Source organism: Eutrigla gurnardus, assembly GCF_963514095.1.
Source record: "Eutrigla gurnardus genome assembly, chromosome: 21".
NCBI lineage: Eukaryota > Metazoa > Chordata > Actinopteri > Perciformes > Triglidae > Eutrigla > Eutrigla gurnardus.
Window position 1 is genome coordinate 20,181,853 of NC_139932.1, and position 22,714 is coordinate 20,204,566.

General features: G+C 44.0%; 1 protein-coding gene across 1 annotated transcript; it reads right to left on the bottom strand.

Moving 5' to 3' along the window:
- Positions 1 to 2,402: 2,402 nt before the first annotated feature.
- On the bottom strand, positions 2,403 to 21,776 carry LOC311031885 (monocarboxylate transporter 2). The gene is made up of 5 exons (XM_084038439.1): positions 21,479 to 21,776; positions 13,709 to 13,944; positions 8,352 to 8,495; positions 6,884 to 7,687; positions 2,403 to 6,641 (listed from the first exon to the last, which is right to left on the bottom strand). Exons 2-5 carry the CDS (start codon positions 13,917 to 13,919, stop codon positions 6,361 to 6,363), a joined length of 1,440 nt encoding a protein of 479 aa, XP_083894565.1. The 5' UTR covers positions 13,920 to 13,944; positions 21,479 to 21,776; the 3' UTR covers positions 2,403 to 6,360.
- Positions 21,777 to 22,714: the final 938 nt, after the last annotated feature.

A 22,714-nucleotide genomic window follows, 5' to 3' on the forward strand; every position in this document is an offset into this window, starting at 1 on the left:
AAAGTTAAATGAAGGTTAAATGGAAGCACTTCAAAGTGGGAGATCTCCACAGAAAAAAAAGGAAAAATATATAACGCAGGAAAGGTTAATGTGTGTCTTGTTGAGACACCAGAGCAGCTTGTAGCTTTTGGGCATCGCAGTTTGAGGTCCAGTTTGGGGGTCAGAACGCCTCGGGGGCCGCCGCTTATTGGTTTCAACACACACACACACACACACACACACACACACACACACACACTCGACGTACACGGTGTGATAACGGCGGGTTTAACTTATGCTTTGAGAGCAATTTCTCTTCCAGGACAGAGGGACGACATCGGCTTTGGATATCAGCCAGTTGGAATCGTCAACCTTTGACTTCATGCTGAAGATACAAAATGCTGCAGAAAAGCTTCATTTTTAACACGTTAAGTGACCGAATCAAAGGGAGGGTTTGAAACTAGCGTGACGTGTCGGCAGCAACATCGTCCTGAGAGAGAGAGCAGGCAGGCCAAAGCAGGATACATTCGCAGGTTCGTGAGGAATGAGGATCTCTCGATCTCTTTGCTCCTGCAGCCAGGGAGGAGGAGGGGAGGCATCCGAATGCTGTTTCCAAACAACAACCGACACGTGAAAACACGTTCGTAGACTGCAGTTAGTAGAAAAGCAGCTGCCCGTCCTCTCAGGGTCACACGTCACCCGCCCTCGCTGACTTCCTGTCCGTTTCAGGATTGATTTAAAGACTTGGTTGCTTCTTGGAACTATTGCACCTCTGTTCTCCAGTTAAAGCACTGGGGTCGACCAATCCGACGCCCCCATTCTCTGTTACTATTAGTTTGCATTTAAAATGTGAAAAGTCTGACTTTATTTGACGTACTTTGACTTTAATGACTGGATGTTACAAGTCAGCTGATATCCTCACAGCTGTGAATTGTGAAGCTATGAATTCATAAATATACCAATTTTCAAGGGGAATCCTTGAAAAACACTGTAGTCATTGTATTCATGTAAGTAAGTGCATTTACATGGAGTACCACAGGAAATAGGTTTTTGCTGCTGCTTCTCCCCAGATAGCAAAGACATATCTTAAGCAGCTAAAGCCCATATATATATATATATATATATATATATATATAGTGCTGTTTCATGTCTTAAAAAGAGCGAGCAGAGGGAATCAGAGGAGCGAGAGCTGTTGAGAGCAGGTAGATATGAAGCGTTGAACGCCTCCACTGGGCCGCCTGCGTCCCTTCAGCGTTTAACCCACAATCACAACACGTTAGCGGGGCGCGATCGGCTTGTACGCCGATGTGACGGCTAATTGGCCAAACGCCACAAAAAAAACCCACGTAGTGTTTATACAGGGAAGAGAGCTCGACACCATTTTATTTTTTTGAAGGTCAACTTCTCCCGCAGTCGAAAGCCAGCCGGAAGAACCGGAGAGTCTTATTGTTCTCTCATCTCCTGTTGACCCTCAACGCCCCATTAAAATCTAGCCCCAAACCCTGCCTGAGGGTTTCCAGCCATCGTCGGCACCAAAGCATGGCATACTAATGAGACAGATGATGGGGTGGGGGTGGGGGGGGGGGGGGCTGCTGTGATGGGATTGGTTACCAGGCAGGATTAATGACAGGCTGCTGCTCCGTTATTAGCCGGTTTGAAGCGGGAAGAGAGCAGGAGGAGTTTCACTTTGAGAGCCGCCGGTCCCCTCCAGGTGATGTCGTGTGCCGACTGTTAAGCGTGCACACACACACACACACACACGTTATTATTCGGCCCAACATATTTAAGGATTATTAGACCTCGACCACGCACGTTCTGGCTTCACCTGCTGCTTCATTTGCTTGTCAGCAGGCGTGTAGCATTAAAGAAAAGAGGACTTGAAATGTGGTGGGCAGGTCTGCTGCTACCTACGATATCCTATATCAAACCCATATTAGTCCAGAACATATAATTATGACTAATTATTTGGTTGTTTGGCTCTCTGCCCTCCGGGATTTTAAAAATCATATCTTTTTAAGCTTCATCTGAAGATGCATCAGGCATGCTTCACCCTTGTGGTTTGGTTGTTGCATTGCCAGTTTCGAGACCGTCTACAGGCTCTATATATAGACAGTTGGGCCAATCACGTCCAACCAATGTGCTCTACCACAGGTGCACTCCAATCAAACCCCATCAACAGAGATGGGAAGCAGCTGAGCTGAATCTCATAGCAGAGAAACGGGTCTGGATTTCAAGGTTTCCCTTGATTTTGCTTTGTCATTATCAGGTGTTGCTGTTTTAGTATAACGCTGCAAAAAAACAGTGTAATAAAATCTAATTTTCCACAATTTTGATAAAGCCATGTGATCAGAAACAAGAATCATGTGCTCATTAGGCTCATTTATGATATACTTTATTTATTCAGCTACAGTGATAGGCGATACAATTCTATTAGAATTACAAAAGAAACCCCAACATAAATCAGTTTTCTATACCCGTGTGGGTTTTTTTCTCACTCTGACAGTAGAGGTAGTGGAAAAACGGCGTTTTAACGGAGGAAAAGCACACGGCGGGTCTGCTACTGGAAGGACGGACTGAGCTCGCTGCTGGAGACTAAACTACTAGTTACATAGCAAATACTAGTCGAAGAAAACCACCTGGAAATATTTGGACCACATCTGGCGTCCCAGCGTATTCGCTCACAAGGAAGGAAGGACTTTCTTTCACCTAAACGTCGTAGTGAGCAACAACTTTTAAAATGGCCGGTGCAGCACAATAAGGCACAGAGATGTTATCGACGGTCCTTCGGCCTCCCAGTAACAAACCACCTTGTGTACAAATCGACACCACGTCGCCAGATTTTTTTTGTTCTGCAGATTTGGGATTTTGTCAAGCAAATAAAACCGCTTCATGGAGGCAGAAATTATCCCACTGGCTCAGCAGGGCAGAGGGGGGGATATGCAGGTCCAGAACACCTACGTCTAAATAAAACAGAAATTCAGAATACATAAGATTTGGTCACACATCAATGAGATCATTTCTGCCTCCCGACTAGAATGTCTGATGTCATTTCTATCAGATAAACACTGTGATAGCATGTGATCCAACAGGAAACTAGGACAGCTCTTCCATTCTCTTACAATATTGAGAAAAACAAACAAACTATATCGCATTTAATAACACAGTTTTCAGCCGGAGCGTTTCCTAAAGGGAACACATCGTTTCCACACTATGTGCGTGTACAGAAATAAACCCAAGAGGGTGGAAAGTATTTAACCTATTTTTTTTTTGCTAAATTTGGTCAAAATAAACCTCTGTTCCTAAATATATTTGTACATAAAAAGAAGGAAACAAAAAGATATATACACGAGATGCCATGCAATAGAATTGATAAGGCTATCGGTGTGTGTCAAATGAAATCAAGTATCGCAAAAAAAAATCCCTTTTGTTCTTAGAATATAAACCAAAACGCATAGAAATGTATTGCTTAAGTTTGGACAAATAAACACCAGGTACAATAAGGAGAATACCATGACGTGTGTGTTATTTACTGTGACCAGCCTCCCTATCAGCAGAGAACAGGGTCGCACAAAAAAACAGCAATTATAGAAAAGAAAACACAACCTTGGGTCACAGATTTTTGATTCCTTCCCGTCGCATTAATCGCCATGGAAACCGCTGCTCTGCTGGTGTTGCTGTTTTGACTAAGTGCTTATTAATAACAGTGAAAGTCAATGGTATTCCCCTTAGTTCCACCAAACCATTAGAAGATTCCGAGTTTCACCCCCATATTTGTATACTTGAACATATAAATACCAATAAATTATATTCATACTGAGAATACCCCCAAATAAAACAAAGAACTAGTACTGATGTACCTCCATTACCCGTGAAAGTGAGCCATTATAAAAAGTAATTGATGAAAAGGTTTCTTTATCAGCTTGGTCGAGGGGGTTTGAAACCAGCAGGGGGCAGTGTTATTTGGTAGAAAGTGATTGTACAGCAGTCTAATCTGCCTCATGAGAGTCTTCATGCAACAATCTGACTACAGTGAATGAAAACCGTCCCTCTCTTTTGTTTTCCACGAGCAAGCAGGATAAGTTCACATTCATAAGAAGGTTTTCACGTCATTCATTAAGCTGCGAGGAAGCGGCAATATAAAAATACTGTGCGTGAAATGCTGGTGGACCGAGTGCATGATGGGAAAATTAATCCGATTAGCTCAGACAAACTGCATGTTGCTGTGGTCGAAAGGAAGACTTAGTTCATCTCAGAATGAGAATGAAAGCAAAAGTGTGCAAATCGTTCAATGTTATCAAACAATAAATGCAGATTTCACAGTAACATAACATAACCTCAGGTAGAAGACGTTTGAAACTACAGTTTCATGATCCCGAATACAAAGCATGAAATAAATAAACATTTCTTTATCTTCATGATCGTTTTGAAAGATGATTTCTTATTAAAAATGTGTTTGGCTTTGTTAGTTCGGCGGAGACGTGTTTTTCATGTACACACAGAATGGACAATATATTGAACAATAGCGACATTCATAGCAACATGTAAATCATTTTGGTGATATGTTCTTCCAGTTGCACACACACACACAATATGATTTGGAAATGCTAGAATACTTCATTGGCATTCAGTAATTAGTAGGATCAGTAGTATTCCTTCATAGTCTTAACATGTGGATGCTGTTAGTGAATTAGACATTACAGAATCTTTAACACCGACACGTTAGGAGACAAACACGTTACTTGATTTTCTCGTGAGTTTTAAAGTTAATCAGCACAGGAAAAAACGCGAGTCACATTTAAAATCAGCTTCATGTACCAAGTACTCGTTGTACTCCCCCTGCGTTCTTTACATTACATTTAAGGCAATGTATCGCAGAATGGAACTGCCCGTATACCTGCATTCATATATGATAAATTATATTGCTCACGGCTCCATGTGGAGAAACACCACTATTATGCAGATGCTTTTTTTTTTTTTTTTTGGTCATTAATACCTTGTTAAGGCCCACAGAGGAAATTACATTCAACCGTAATTAAACTCATATAATTGCAGCGCTTTTCTATAAAAAAATAAGATGTCTGGGGCCATTTCTCCCACACGGACCACTAGATGACTTACAGGAAGCTTATTTTACGACTTGATCGAAAAGTATTAAAGTGGGAAATGTGTGCAGGTTTTACCGCACGGTGTTACGGCGCTCAGGCGGGCGGCGTAATACACGCTCGTCCAGCTGTGAACACATCTGCTCTTTATTTATGGAAGTGGAGATTTTACGGCACCCAAACGCCATTTTAAAACAGTGCAATTAGGACTTCCAGGTTCCCGCTTGACACATATCGCGGATGCATCGAGCATTTTCTCGAGTGCACTCCGGCGTTCACACTGTGAGCAACACGATCAAGTCATCAGGAGTTTTTCATTCCTACGCAGCTAATTAAGTTAAACGTTTAAGATTTCAGCCCATCTGTTGTTCCATGTTGATACGATGTCATGATCGTGAAATTGGAATATTTGATTCAAGCCTTTGGAAGCTGCGACTTCAGTGTGAAAGACCACGGGAAGAAGCATCTTAAAGTGTTATGATTAACGGTTTTCTGCGCTAGAAAAATTAGCACTTCCGATCACCAAGAACGGACGACGGCTGTCGTTAGCATCAAACCTCCGACTCACAGAAAGGTCCTTCTAACCACTGAGTAATCCGTCGCTTCCTCTTGTTAATTGAACATTCCCTTTGTGTCATATCGGAAGACACCTGCGGAAGATCGGAAAAGACGCTTATTGCTGCAGCTGGGAATATTTGTACAGCTGGGAACTAAATCAGCTGCGAACAAACTGTAGCAACATAATACTTTTCTTTGGCAGAGTTGAACGTCTCACTGTGATTCATTAATTTCCTAAATTAACTGCCGACATCTGTGGATTTGCTGCCATGTTAACTCTCATTTAACACAATTTTGGGAGTTCATACAGGAACTATAATCCCACATCCTGATTGTAACTGAAACTCGGCGTCTGTCCTGACAACCCAGTTACAGCAAATCCGATATGAGATGAATGTAGCACAAAAGAAAATACAATTACACTTCCCCCCCCCCCCCCCCCACCCCCCATTACATTCTCCTCACATGCATGTAGAGTATCTTACACTTTTCTCTGTCGTTAGTATTTGTTATAGTCACAGCTGAGGCTCTTTGACAAGCAGCAGACTCCTCCAGTTGTTGCTTTGGCAGTTTGTTTTTAGAGAAGTGCAGAGGACCCCGAATAGAGCCTGGTGGAACACCGAGACGCACCTCTTGGCTTGGAACTCGGTGCGATCGTCGTGGAGGGGTGTGGCGAGGTTGTCGCGGCGGTGAGGGTGAGCTGTTGGCAGAGCAGAAAGGTCTAGATGTTGGTTTCCCGCTGCATTGGTTCGTCGCCCTTTTCGCCTTTGTCGACCAGCTCCTCCGACGCCTGGGCCTCCCCGTCGGCCTCCTTTTGATCCTGATCTTTGTCGGGATCTTCCGTCTCAGTCCGTTTGTACATCTCTGCATGCTTGCGCTCACGCTCCAAGAGTCTGTAGTTTATGAAGTTTCCGATGAAGAGCCAAATACTGGCCAGAATCACGATGCATCCGCAGCAAAAATACATGTACTTGTAGTTTTTTGTGACGTCGACCAGTTTCCCTGAAAGACGGAACAAGGTTTTAAAAGGTTGAATTATCTGCAAAGCATCTACCACATAATACTGAGATGTAAAAGTACAGAAACAAATTATTAATTCATCACAATCATCATTCAATCAATTTGCTCACAAACAAGTTAATCCATGGAAGCCTTGTTAATATTGTTAACTAACTCCAGAGGGATAAGAACACAGAACGTAAATGTGATTGAATTAAAGATGCTCTCAGACAGACGGATCGTACCTGCTAGAGGTGGACCCAAGAGGACCGGGCAGCACTCCACGATGGTGGTGAGTCCCACGGCACTGGAGAACCTCTGAGGCCCAACCAGGTCCATCAGCGTTTCGAACAACACTGAGCTGACCATGCCAAAGGCGAAGCCGAAGAACATCGCATACACCACCAGACCGGTGTAGGTTTCCACCAGCGGGCAGAGGATGTGGCACACCCCGTTGTACAACACAGCAAAGCTGAAGAAGTACTGGATCTTGGGCCGGACCCACCGCGAGTTGGCCAGCAGCCCCATGGAGGGCCTGGCGAACATGTCGACAAAAGCCAGGATTGAGAGCAGGAAAGCAGCGGAGTACTCGTCCACGCCCATGTCCTTAGCGTAGGCCGCGAGGAAGACGATGGGTGCAAAGAAGCCCAGGAACATGATCACGTTGCCGGACAGGTAAATGAGGAAGCCGCGATGCTTGAAGAGCGACAAATCCAGGTACTTGTTGAATATTTGCCAGGCGGTGTTCTTCTCTTTTGTGGTGGTGCTGATGGCGGCCAGCTCTTCGTCCTTCTTGAGCTTGCCGGGCGGTGGCCCCAGAGGCCTCATGAGGGCCCCGGCCACACAGCAGTTCAGCAGCAGGCCGCCCAGGATGAGGAAGCTGCCCTTCCAGCCGAACTGGTTGAAGAGGTACTGGTTGAGGGGAGCCAGGGTGCTGAGGAACACCGGACTGCCGGCCATCGCCAGCCCGTTAGCGATGGGACGCTTCTTATTGAAGTATTTGCCGACCATAGTCAGCGCTGGCTGCAGGTTGAAGGCCAGTCCAAGTCCTGTGGGGGAAGACAACATTAGATGTTTTTTTGTCCGTGGCTCTACGGATTGTCCAATGTTTTGGTTTATGACCATCCATCCATCGTCTACTGCTTATCCTGTATTCAGGGTGGAGGGGGGCTGGAGCCGATCCCAGCTGACATTGGGCGAAGGCGGGGTTCACCCTGGACAGGAATCTGTAGTAAATCATTATCTTTCTTTTATGTATTGATGCTATACATTTCCCAGTAATACAGTTGGTGTCACCCAAAGGCTTTTGCCTTTTTGCACACATTCCTCCTTTGAAATTAAAATGTCAATAAATATTAGTATATTACTGAATTAATTGAGTTGGCCTATTTAAGAGCCTTGGCGCGGGATGAGACACGGTTGTCGTTATGCTCTCTACGTGGTGGTATTGATTTTTAGATGGTGAGATTAAAGTAATTTCATTTGGGATTTAAATGGGCTATGGATTGATGGTTGTGCTGCATCTACAGTAGGTATCTGAAATGTGCTGAAAAAGATTGGATGAAGGGAATAAGGGACGGGAACATTTCAGCTTTCATGGGGGAACACAATTATGGAGGTAGCCTGCTATCTGTAAGTAGTAGTTAACCTGCTACTTAGAAGTAGAGGCTTATCAAATTAACTGAAAATGGACTTAAGGGGATTTAGACTCACCACCAATAACTCCTATGCAGATGTAAAGCTGCACCACAGTGTTGCAGAAGGAAGCTAAGATCATGCCGGTGGAGCAGAGGCAGCCCCCCATCATGACGATGGGCCTGCAGCCAAAGGTGTTGACCAGTATGCTGCTGATGGGACCTGGAACAAAACAAAGGGAAAGCATGAAGCCGGTACACGTGGGATGTTTACAGTAGTCAGGGTAACTGAAAGCGAGTGCGTAATGATTTAATCTGGTTAGCGCTGCACGCCAGCGGGAGCCCCGCTCCTATTAATAGCAGCAACTAAGCCGTTTCCAATTGTTAAACACGACGCTGCCATCGCCTCGTGCCAAATCAATTCAGGAGGAGTAACTGACAGTGGGAAGAACGGGAAAAGTTTTGAGTATTTATACTGTGTCTATGTTGGAAAGAAAGTTCAGGTGGGTAAGATTTATTAGTAATATGTTAATTTTCAGCCTGCATGATGTTTTAAACACAATATAATTCACTCACAAGCAAATGACAAAGCACTTTCGTTGTTTCTGCAACTTGCCGAGTCATGTTTATGTTCAGCAGGGATCTACTTGGCAAAAAAAAAAAAGGCTTATAATCACTTTTTTGTGTGCTTTGATATATATATATATATATATATATATATATCCAGCAGACACAGAGCAACATTGGCAGTCATTTACAGTCAAAGTCCTAATTTCACTCCTTTTAGCTCCGGTTTGGTCTCCACCAACACTCAGGGGGTAATATCTGGCTCTTGAGCAGCTAAATGCACTAATACTCAAATACATATCCCCATGAGGATTCACCACATTTCCTAACTCAGTCATCTAATGAGGTGATTCAGAAATATACCTAAAAACTACCAAGCCGACTGGTTTCCGTGGTGAGGAAGGTTGTTTTCCTTTCCTCTAATGCTCGATGTGTTGAATTCTTGAGTTGGTGACTCGGTTCACTGAATGTTCGAGAGAAGAGGTCGACACTAAATTTTACATTTTATCCGTGCCGTGTTCCTCTGTGTTCTATTGTTTGTATTTTTCCTCTTGAGAACATTTTATCAGTTTTCTGTATCTCGGCACATTGCATCCTATGAATAACGTGGCGGCTCAAAGCACTTATCTGCATCTTATAATTGACAACGTCTGCTCGCCCCCTTCCGCTGAATTTTAAACACAGGAGGCGTTAAAAAACGAATAGGGAGAGAGAGAGAGAAAAGTAATGAAAGATGTATTTTTTTGTGAAATAATACTCTCATTACCAGCCAGAAGATGTATCATATTTCTGCTGTGCCCAGTGCAATTTAAAAAAAAAAAAAAAAACGCCACAACGGGCGAGGAGTCATCCGACTTAATTTGCTCTGCATGAATCTTTTTTCGACCTTGAGGAAAAGTTCCCCTCATTTGCATCCGCAGCAGTGATCAGTATTCTCGGGGGCTCGGCGGGACCCGACTCGGCCGAGATGAGGAAGCCCCTGAGCCTGCACATTACCTCCCTTGGAAAAAGGGCTTATCTCCTGGCCAGACGCGGCGTGGACTTCATTACACGGTGGACAAAACCCCAAACTAAATATAACCACCTAGATCCCAAAGGGGGAAGGACACGTATAGAAAATGTGTCTAACCAGTTTTTTCCACAACACTTTAATGTGAGTGGCGGCGGCGGCCTCGCGATCCATCACACTTCAAAAACGGGATGAAAGTCAACAGAAATGGAAGCAAACAACTTTTAAAAGACGTTCAGCAGCAGGAGGACACAGACGTGGATGTTTACAGGCGAATAACGGAGGGATAAAAGTTTACCCACGTTTCTCATGTCGACGTGAGGCTCTGAGGTAAAAGTTTAAAGCTGTGTGACGATGGAAGGAAGCCAGCCGGTCCAGCGGCTCAGACTGACATGAGAGCAGCAGGGGGGGAATAAAAACAGCAAAAGCCATTTAATCACTTGTTCATATTGAAATATTGACTTTAAATAGTTTCCTCTCCGTTACTTTTGACGACTCAGGTGCAACATTTGAATAACTTTCGGTTTCCTATATGTTCACCGCTTCCTCCGTGGATCATCTACTAGACAAAAAGTAAAAAGACTGCAGAGGCTAAGTGCTCAATCAATTTCACCCACAGTTAATCCGGGGAACCTCAAGGTGCTCTTGATGAGTAAAAGACTTTCTACTTTTCGAGAAAACGACTCTCAGGCGGAGCGAAGGGAAAATAATGTGAAACGCCTTTATGTACTGGAGCATAATCGTCTTCATCAAGGTGGGAATGAAAACAGATTAATGACACCTGGAGCTCTCTATGGACGTGTTCTTATTATATTTTAGAAAAGAGGAATTCACGTTTGCTCCACCGCCACCGTTTCCACGGCGCCCTGTCATCCTCCCACGTTTATGACCGACAGCGAACGCCACGCACTGTTCTCACGCCGCCTCGCCCCAAGGTCAAGTCTCTGCCAGGATTAGCGCCCGCTGATCCACCGCGGACACGCGGCCTGCAGCTTAGACGCGTCATTGCTCCGCGGCGCTCTGATGTAATGCTGCGACGGGTTCGGAGAGCTGAATGAGAAGCCCAACCCTGTTCACAAGAAGACAGATAGTGATGTTTAATTAGTGGCGTCATCACGTGGAGTTTACAGCTTTGAACCACGCCTGCCTCCACCTACACGCTTGTAAACAATTCAGAACAAAAGGGCACTTGTTTTCCCTTCTTTGACACATTTTTACGTCATATTAGAGAGGTAATATACCTTTAATGGATTGGGTCTTCTCTTTATCCATAAAACAAACAGATGTCTGGTTGTTGAGAAAAGCTGTTGCCCAATTGATTTGCATGGTCGCTCAAGCAACTTGTATGCAATCCTCTTATCCTGGCAACGTTTCTTATCACGGTGACATGCAACACTGTATGGGGGGGGGGGGCACGAAGTCAGCAGGAGGAGCAGTACAGGAGTTCATCATTGATTCATTTATCTATATTCTTACTGAGTAAGAGCTGCTGTAAATAGTAGTCAAAGTCATTTAGCGAAGCAGCTCTTTCTAGCCCAAAGTACAGCCGAGGATTATGGGATTCATTCATTCATTCAATACGAAAGTATTTGGACACATTGATTGTTGATATGCAGGTTGTATTAAGTCAAACACACACACACAATAAAGCAGGGGTCTCTACTGAGACTCTACCGAGTGCATTTTATCGTAAAATCTGGAATTTCATTGCTTACTCGACTGATTGTTGTCTCGAGTGAAAGAGTCTTTATATTTGCATAGAGATAGTGATACCTTTCATTTGTCATCGTTAACATTTCAAGGATTACATTCCCCTTTAGGGATTTCACTTCTTTAGTTTATGAATCTCTGCCCGTCAAACTAACTTGATTCTGTAAAAAGGTTGGCAGGTTGAAGCCACGAGGCTCCGATGGCAGAGAGAAGGAAAAGGTCCTTTTCTGCAAAAGTGGAGTGATTGGATTAATATCACTGTGTGTCTGCGGGTCATTATCAGGCAGATACACAGTAATGACTGAGCTGTGTAAACACCAACACACACACACACACACACGGCAGTGGGGAAATTAGAGAGGTGTTAAACATTCAAACAGTGATTGCTTCATCGGCGGAGGAGGCAGAACAAGAGAGCAGATGTTTAATGAATAGCTGATGAGTTCAATCAATATGAATGAATGAGCAACGAGAGCCGCCCGCTTAGCAACGGCACATATTGACTCCGTCGCATGAGAATGACACGCGAGTCGCTGTGAAGCTGCAGCAGCACTTCGATACGAAGCCGGGACACTTCAAGGAGTTGCTCTCTCGTGAGGTCAGAGGTCAGCCAAGAGGCTTTTCCTCCAGAAACAGATATATTTTGTTCCAATGATATTGTTTTTGTTCAAATATAATGCAGGAAAGTGCTGTTTTAAGAATTGATACCCAATAGTGAGCTGGTCAGTGCTCTCTGGTGGACAAACATCTTCTTTTTCCGTTTTTGTGAGGTGTACAAGTGAACAAATTTGCTCTAAAATCCCTCGTTTCGCCCCTTGATGCATGCCATCTGTTCCACTAGAAGGTGCTAGCTTGTAAGATCTCATCATTAGCATAACGTATGCCAGTAATCCTCAACAGTTTGTAATTGCAGCGCTGCATAAAAAGGCCCAAAATGTCTGTAAATGACCTCAAACGTACTGGAAATATTTCACACTTAATGAGATTTCTTGTTATTTAGAATCAGATATGCCGAGAACAATAGATTTTAAACAAGCCGATATTGATTTTATAGATTTTTCAGTTTTAGCACTTGTCCCTCAGCACTTGATTTAATGGGTTTCCAGACAGTGACTCGTCAGCATGGCAGTAACTGATTAACCTTATTTACCACCATTGGCCGTTTGCTATTTCTGACGGATCGTGTCCAGAGTGTGAATGAAAGCATTTACTTTACTGCTTTTGGTGGAAGCCGTGCAGCGCAGCACAGGAAATGAGCTTTCCAGTACTGCTGTTGACCGTGTACAGATGGCGACAACGGCAGTAGATCGAGTGACAGGAGGATTACGGCGTGGACAGATGGCCGCCGTGGCACTGCCAAGCAGGAAAACCACGGGGACGGAGCCAAAAGTGGGAAATACGGCAGGTGATCGGAGCAATATGGTGGAGAAAATGACCCACGGAAAAACATATTCTCCTTCAAAAAGGTTCCTTATTCAAGAAAACAATGCAAGACCAGCTGTAGTGTTGTAATTTGCAATAACATTTAAATTCCCTTTGGAATTCACACAAAGTACTGATTTATTTGTTGTTGCATGCTTTCATAATAAAATGCCAGATTTCCATTTTATCTACAACCTTCTCTCTCCGAGCAAATTATTTCCCCCCCAAAAAATCAACACGTGCATTTTACACCTCACTTAAATTAATTATCACTTGTTGCTTCAGCTTGGCAGAACATGCTGGGTTTTTTTCAGCGTGTGACGGCGCGCTCGCAATCCTGTGATTCCGAATCGAGGTCACGATGTAATGACACCAACCTACTTCTGTCTCGATCCCGTTAACAACACACAACGCTGACCGAGAGTATAGATCAAGGACAATCCCTGAAAACAACACGTGTAACAAAAAAAATCTGAAAAAAGGAGCTTAGGATGATTTGAAGGATGAGGACCTAGATTCTTCCTCTGCACTACTGTGGTAAAAACACCATAATAATTATCAATATCATGAAGATTTTCTCATAACTGATTAGGTTACTGTATATTGTACTGTAGTGCATACTGCATGTTATAGGATCTGCTTTGCATGACCTGTATGTGAACTGTAGAGAGAGAACTAAAGTGTGAGTGACTTTAAAAAGGCATTAAAGAAAACACCCGGTGACTCACCTGCGGCGTACATGACCGCCAGCATGATGGAGGAGATCCACGCGACCTGACTGTAGGTGGCATCGAAGATGATCTGGATGTCTTTGAAGTAGACGGTGATGGCCTTGGGGAAGGCGTACGAGAAGCCGATGGAGATGAAAGACGCCAACACCACAGCCCACCCCCATCCTCCGTCTGGTGGGGGCGTGGCGGGGGGACTGGTGGCCGGCATCGCTGACCCACCTCTTGACTGTTCACTGCAACAAGACAGGAAGGGAGAGAGGAAATTAAAAAACCATCATTCGCCTCCCGTGTGTTTCTGATTATTGATTAGGGCTCCTTTAGAGAGTCCTTCAGGAGTTCAGGGTTAGAAATACATTAACCTGAATCTTGTTTATAGGAAAACGTCAGAGATCATTACAGACTGACCCTCCACAGCTCATATTGACAGTACACAGTGGGATTGTGAAGGAGGCTACGCCAGCAGTAATACGACACAAGGACAATACCAGAGGTCCGTATCCTGGAGAAGACGTGCAAACACACGGGTTAATAATCATCCCTTCCAGAGAGCATGCGCCTCATTCCACCTGAGAGGCTCGACCTGCCCCACCCAGACTCACCTTGAACCCACGGCCCGGCCCTCACATAGTAGTGGAAAGAGGGCGGGGCCATTTCTAACCCGGCGCTGCTGTGTACAAAGCAAACACGCCCCAATTACACGTCAAATTACACTCTCCTTTTTTTTTTTTTACAGCACACACATCATAGTGCAGAATGGGCCACAGTTATGTTTGAGCTCAGGCTAACGTCATTAGCGTCACCTCTCTCATCAGCCAGGAATAACTCACAGCTGTATAATTAGCTCTCGGCCCACGCTGAGGCTGTGTGTGTGTGTGTGTGTCCACTTAAGTGCATCCCGTAGTGATGGGATGCAGTTCGTTGTTTAAACGAGCGGCTGTAAAAAAAAAAAACAACAAAAAAAACGGTGGATAAACACGTTTCATTTCCTATAAATTCTTCCCGATAAAAATTCCCCTTGTTACTTCGTCCTACCTGCTCTGCTAGTAGACTCGTTTTATTGAAGATAAGCTGCTAATTGGCCCCTTTCACAGCAGCCACTTTGACATGAAATTGCAGGGTAAAGACAGGTGTAATTGACGTCCTACTTTCACTTGTCATGACCATTCCAGCACAATACCAGGGCCCACCTGAATGGAACAGGGCCATAAGTAATGTAATTAACTACACATGTGTTTACCCAGCATTTACCCTGTCAAACTGGCTGCTGTTGAGTGGATACGATACGATTAACGATAAAAAGGGATTTCAGAAAACGCTTATGCCATGTCATTTATTGCCTAAAAAGGTGGCCGACACATGCTTTTTCATTACGGCTGCAACTAAAGATTTGTTTTTTTCTGCAAAATGTCAGAAAAATACAGATTACGTTATAATTTCCAACAGCCCAAAGGGATGTTTTCAAATTGCTCGTTAGTCCACCAACATTCCAGTACAGCAAACTTCTAACTAATATCACGCATTAAAATCCTCACATCTCAGAAGCTGGAAACAGCAATTCTTATATTGCCGGCTGAATACTGAACAAAGGTGTCGGTGGAAGTCCACATCTGAGAGCGGCACGCTTTATTTAAGCACATCTAAGCCGTGCGAGGGAAACGGACACCTCAGTGTGTAAACGACCCGTGACCATCAGCTCCCAATATCAATAAATCATGTCGGTGGATCGGGTTGCGGCGTTGCAGAGACCCACATTGATCTTCTACTGAAGGTCAACAGCTGACCATGATTTAGCAAGTTTTTCAAAATCTAACTAAAGTTGCATTCATGGTAATGATGCTTGGTGCTCAAACATAGAGTTAATGGACAATGTTTTTTTGTGTTACATTGACATAAATGATCCTTGAATGTCCGAATCCTTGAAGATGAGCTGGAACATTTGTCGTGGGAATTATTTTATTGTTTTAACTGCGTCTATGACCAACAAAACATCACTAAAAACCGGCCTGCGGAGTGGAAATATAATCCTCTGTGTATTGCCCCTTTAATCAAAGTTGGAGATTATGCCTTTCCATACAGTGGGTCTTAATCCACGCTAATCAGATTACAGGCTGTCCGCGGCAGCGCTCAGTGTAGATACTGGTTTTGATTGATCGACAACGCACGGAAGAGGCCTCAGAAACTCATAAGCAGCTTAAGTTGACGGTCTTGAATATGAAGCTCCAAACACACGGACCATAAAAGAGCAGCCGAGGAGAGGGGACAAGCTCGTTTTATGATCGACTATATGAGGAAATAAGAAGTGAAACAAAGCAAAGTCACCGCTCCCGTCATTGCAAGGTCACTACTTCCTCATGATGCGGCGTCTCTGATGTGTCCTTCACCCGACTCCTCTGACTGAAAGCTATATTAAAACACAGGTGAGGACCGAGTCAGATGGAAATATCCATCATCTGCAGTCTGTGCACATCCAACAGAAAAAGAGTTCAGTATCGCTTCAGAGACGATTTCGGGTTCCACATCTGCAGTTCGTCGAGATGTCTGGTGAAGATAAAACTTTGTTCCCCTCCACGCGCTCAAACCATAAATAATAGTTGCAATCTGACCGTTTTCATCGTAAAATGTGACATATTTTTACAGCGTCATGAAATAAGCTGCAGGTAAGCAGAGCAGCAGCTTCGGCCCCTGACTCGGGCTGCACCATTTATTGAATCAGCATCCACACTGCGATGTGCAATATAGTCACATCCCACCATGAACATGCTCCAAATATTTATGCTGCTTGATAGAAAAGGAAAACTCTAAAAAAAAAAGGAAAAATCCAGTATTTCCGGTATTAGGTAGGTCTGGTATTTTGCTCTCAATGACTCATGTCATGAGAATAGGTTTTCAGAGGCCGGCAAGAGTCGCCAGGTACAAAGACCTACAGACATGTGAAGGCTCGTCCTTGTGTGTTGTTTGTTTTAGTCCCCGGCATGTACTTGACAGGTTTGCCTTCACATCGGCGAAACAACAGAGCTGAGTAAGTAAGTGAGCAGCAAGGAGAGGGCGGGAGTCCAGGAACCAAAATAGTGGCAAAAGCTAATCAGGCCGGGCTGCACAGTGCTACTATTATAAGAGCACAACTCTGACTCAACTCTGAGACATCCAAGAACATCACTTAGTGCCTTGGCAGGAAGCCCAAAAAAAAGAGAGTGCATTCTTTGTAGCATGGACAGACACAGGGTCTCAGGTTGAATTCACAACAAAAAGGACCAAGCTGAGAACCGAGGGTTGTATTTCAGGTGAGTATCGGTAAAGGAGGCACGTCGGAGTGCGGCGCTCAAGGTGAGAGGACAGCGGTGACCACAGCTCACCCACTTAGAGACTTCACTGAAAACACACATCCAATTTTAGTCAAATAGGGACCACTTTTTCTGTTTCTGTAGCATAGATTGGGTTCAAATGGAAAAGAGTTCCCTGTGGTGATGATGTGGGTCGCAAAATGAAAAAAAGTTAGCTGAAAGGTGCTAAAACGCCCCACAAAGCTGAGAGAACTGCAGATTATCCGTGGGTCATCAGCTCACGTGTAGTCATCTGCAGGTCTCGATTTATGGTGTGTTCAAGATCCAAACAGTAAAAGTGAGTTTTGGGAGCAAAAGGGAATTACAACATTATATTTAAGAGAAATTGCGACATTTACACAGACAATAAAGTTAGAGTTTTTATAGTCAGACTCTGGTGGCAATTAAAGCAGGAATAAAAGACCTGTAAAAAGGACAAAGAACTCCTCCTCTCCATTCTCCTCGCTGATGAAAGCTTCCCTTTGACTTCTTAGTTGCTAAGTGGACTTACTTTTTTCTACTTTCACTGATAGTCGGCCAGTGACGACCTAATCAAAGTTGGGCTTTATGCGAAGCTCTGTGAGACCTGAACTGTAATGAAGGACAACAGAAGGTCAGATGATTGACAGGTGCTGAGTTGGGAAGAAGACTGAATAACCTGTGCACGTTTTACGAGACACATCTTTGAAATTACAGGCTCGACCCCTAAAGCGTAACATTTTGTTGAGACCTTGAAACAGCAGAAGTGTCCAACAGTTCCCGTTAACTGTTGTTCCGGGTGCTTAAACCCATATCAGTCTCTACATAAACGAAACCTGACCTCTACAGTCACCAGCATGACCCTCACCCCCCCACCGCCACCAACAACAAGCCTTTAAGTTATGGCAACGCAACATTACCTCTAAGCTAACCTTGGAGAAACACAGCTCACTTTGTTGCAGGAACAGTTCATCATTAACCCAATAAGCAGCACTCTGAATGTCAACGGAACTTATCAGCATCTAATCTCACAACAGTGACCCCTGTGAACACACTCAGCCTTGATCTTGAGCACCAACAAACAAGAGAAGTGGTCTATGAAGGCCACCAGACAGGGGGGGTCCATCCCATACAGTATAGTTAGACCAGAATCCAGAATACAATGTCAGCCAGGAATCGTCTGACACATTTCCACCAACACACCTTTATTCCCCCCATTCTGTGATTTACTGACAAGAACAGAACATTAATGCAGCGCTCCTTGGCTGAAACCAGAACAAACCTGCACACAACTACACCTCTGTGGCTGCAACGGCACGCTGAGATTCAGTCCATCCATTTCACTTTTTCCATGTGGGCCTACATCAACACCCACATTCAACATCCAATCCTGAGCTCCCGCTGCGCTCCACACCTCTGAACGCGCCATGAAGGTCAGAGACCAGACGCATGGATATCTGTTTATATAGGACTGTCTTCACATTACGGAGATTAAACGGAAAAATGTAAGACACACATGCCGCTGCAGCACACGCACTACATGATGAGCGAGATTTATTAAATTAAAATTAAGGTTAGGAACTGTATTTTCAGCTTCTGCCATTTACCTGCACCATATACCAGACAGGCGATCCCTGGGTCGTTAACTGTTTAATTAATCCCTGTCAGTTACCAATCAGCCACCTAAAGTGGGATGTGACTATAAAACCTAGACTTCTACTTATATATTTTCATTTAGTTATCAATATTCTACTGCTCTCGATCGGAGAACATATTTAAAAACAATACTTATCTTAATAACTTTCACTGACATATTGGCCAGTTTATCAGTGTAGCACTTCTTCTAATACGGCCTAAAATTTCCATATTAAAAAGGTGTAGATGACCTTTGTTGCATGTCAGACCTCTCTCGCCTTGTTCCCTGCCTAAAAAGCAAAGTGTTGTCAGCTTCTATCAGTCTTGGTATTTGTTCATTTAAGTCTTGAACAACTAATTTGGATGTGTTTTTTGTGTTAGTTTCCAGGTAACTCGGTGTATGTAGCGCTCAACGTGGAGGACGTCTTATTCTGTGTGAGAGTTGCTGGCACGTATCAGCACGTTTGTGTCAATGACAAACTCCCCCCGGACAAAATGGAAAGAGGTCCTGTGCTTGAAACCTGATCCAAACGTACATTTAAAAAGAAGTATTCCTACCCCCCAGGGCTCACAGGAGCACAACCCTGTCAGTCAACCATCAGTGAAATGCTGTTCAACCTCACTGAAAAAATATGCAAAAAAAAAAAAGAACAACCTCTAACACCGGAGCGTGAAACGGAGAGGGCACTGCAACCAATAAAAGCGTGGCGCTTACGTTCCTGCCCACATGATCAAGGAGGCCACTGCTTTTGAGGGAAACAAACCGTGTGGACAATGACAACCAGAGCATGTTTATGTTAACTACAGTCTGAAACTACGGCCACGACAAGGTTAAATACCGAGGAAAAACAAGGCCAGAAGCAGGAAAACCTGCAAAGCTCCTTGGGCCAAAGGAAAGCTGCAACCTCGACTTGAAAAGAATCAGTGACACGCCATCGATAAATATTGACGGCCACCAAACCTCTGTAGTTTCAGAGGCCCCTCTCTGATGGGTCCTAAAACCCAGAAATTAGTAATTCTGCACTTCCTGTTGCCTCGACTCAAAGTCAGTGTGGTTGTTTTTTTCACAGAGTTTAGTTTTAGATGGCATGAAATAAGGTCTGTGGTTAACACGAGCAGAAGACATTTCAATGTGTTGTTCTAAGATAGAAAATGTGTCTGCAAACACGCCTCTCGTGAATTTCAAAGCATTTACGGGTCTTAAAAAAAAGGTGGTTAAATGCTGCGAAACGTCAACACATCAACTAATCTGCCTTCTTTTACTGTACTTAATTTACAGCCTTGAAGTTAAATTAGCGCTTTACTTCTGGAGGATGCATTCACGCTTCAAAAGTCACAATCACATTTGTGAAGATTATCTATTATCTTGCTGGACTAAAACCACCAATTGGAAAAATCGAATTGGCCTTTGTTTAGGGGATCAGCACGATGCTAACTTCCTAAAAAATATGCCACATATCTTCCAAAAATGTCGTCAGCTACAATGCTGATATAAAAGCTGATGCAAACATGCTAATTCACTTTTTGGTGAGAGATAGAAGATAGATATCACTCCTCTGTGTGTGTGTGTGTGTGTGTGTGTGTGTGTGTACAGTAAATATGAAGCTACCGCCAGCAGCTGGTTAGCTTAGCTCTGAAATAGCCCCGCATATAGCCCCGTAAAACCACTAAAGTGTCATTTTTTTTTACATTTTCAGTTTTGTGTACAGATTAAACAGATGTTGATATAATGCGTTAGTGAGGTCGGGTGCTGGGAGTCGCATCGTGTTATAAATGCACACAGGGCCAAGCTAGCTGCCCCCCCTTCCAGTCCAAGCTAATCTAGCTGCTAGTTGTAGCTTAAACATTTTTGCAAACAGACATTAGAGTGGTATCAATATTATATATAAAAAAAAAAAGTGTCTTGGCTACTTTTAAAACAAACTTTTGAGGGAGAAAATAAAACAAAAAAGGCCATGACTCATTTCAATATAACCTAATTCAGGCATTTTGTTGATACAGCCTTAACCGTTAGTTTATGTAAGCTAATGTTGGCTCAGATTACGTCGCTAATAGTGAGTTCTATTGACTTTATGACTCTTTTTTTACAGAGCTTGAACATGTAAACGACTCTTACATCCTGCAGTGGTTAGTTTTGGCCACAGTGGCTGCTGTTCAGTAAACAAAACAACAACAACAAGAAACACATTAGCCCTCTTTAAAATGACGATGCTGTCCCATAGCAACACACAAGGCCTGCTCTGTGCAGCCTACATTTTCCACTTCCACTTCCCTGACATGTGAAGTTATTTTTTTTACGAGTCCTGGCTGACCTGGAGGGGAAACTGACTCAGGATTCCAAGAAAAAAAAAACTCGTTGGACCATAAGGGGGGTGGAACTAGACAGCTAAACCGGGATGCAAACAAGAGTGATTCCTCAGCACTGCAACCTAATCATATGATGCTGCCGATGAAAGGATAAGGACCGGATGAAACCAGTCTAAATGCCCGAGGCCTACGTGGACTCAGCCGGGCGCTCACAGTCAAAGTATCTCTTAAATATATAGAGATTTATTCTAGAGTTGACGATACGGCAACGTGGTGAAGGGGGGTTTACACCTTTCTCCAACGGCTCCTGAACGCATCACACAAACGCATTCGAACATCCTCCTCGCGCAGCCGTTTTCTCTCGATACATTTCTCATTCGTTTGCAGCGCGTGCTCATCTCCGCGTTCCGGAAAATGCCGAAAGCTGCCGGTTGATCCGGAGGATTAACCGGCAGCTTTCGGCGTTCTTCTTCTTCTTTTTTTTAGTGTCGTCAGCGATAAACGTGCATTTAAAATGTTTCTTTACCTTCTTTTAATGGTTTGGAGAGAGGAGGAGGAGGAGGAGGAGGAGGAGGAAGGGGGAGGACGAAGGAGCGCGTGTGTCCCCGTGAAGGCAGCCGGCTCGGCGTGACCTTGGAGCCGGAGAAGAGATGCGTGTCTGTTAATGGACGAACTCCTTGTTCAAATTTCCTGAGTGCGCCGCTTTCTGACGTGTAGCTGCGCCGCGGGGCTGGAGAGAGAGAGAGACAGAGAGAGACAGAGAGGGAGAGAGAGACAGAGAGGGAGAGGGCGGCGCCGCCTGCCTCCACCCGCGTCTTATTTTAGAGCCGAGCAGCTACTCGTTACATCCAACACACAGTTCCTCAAAAACCCTCCTCCTCCTGGTCCTGGTTCGTCCTGGTCCCCTGCTGCGGACTTCCTGCTCCCACGTGCGCGTGTCTCGTGCCGGCGATGGGAGAACAGTGGCCGTTATCTGATAGACGGAGCTGTCACCTGATGAGCGCGCGTGGGGGGACACGAGGGGGGCTGCGACGAGCCATTGTTTTCATACATCTGGCCTGTAAAATGGTAAAACAATAAATAAAAATAGAACCTAAAGACAATCTAATTGATTAAGACAAAGAGTACAACATCCTTACAATTGAGAAGCTGAAGTGTTGCTTTAAAAATATAAAATAGTACTGAATTATTCCACTATTAGTTATTAAAAAAGTCTCTGATTCAGTTGACATGTAGGCTGCCACTGAAGATGGCTCTAGTTGAGAGATGAGCACTGTTACAATCGACTATATGATTAATTTACTCATTATTTCAACTAAAACACAAAATGTGATTCTCAATAACATGTTTAAAGAGTGTAAAAAGGGTCTTGAATAATATATTTGTGTGTAATTGTATTATTCTGAATACTGGGGCCTACCCTGATATAGCTGAAAGTTTAATTTTCAGTTCAACATTACTGAAATATCAGTTCAGTTGAATTCCACTCAGTTGAAGTGCAGGTTGATTTTCTGTACATTGACATTTACGTACGTCAGATGTATTTTTTTCCCCTCCCTTGCGTGCATAAAGCCGCTGGCCTCACCAGCGGGAAATAACTCAATCTGGGTCATTTGAAGCTCAAATCCCGTTGGATTAATGTGAAAGGGTCACAGTGAAGCTTGTGCATATGGTGAGAGTGACTTTAAGAAGACATTTCAGAACAACCGAGCTTCCAATGTTGAAAATGCAATGCCTTTGGGGCAGAAAACATTCAAAATAC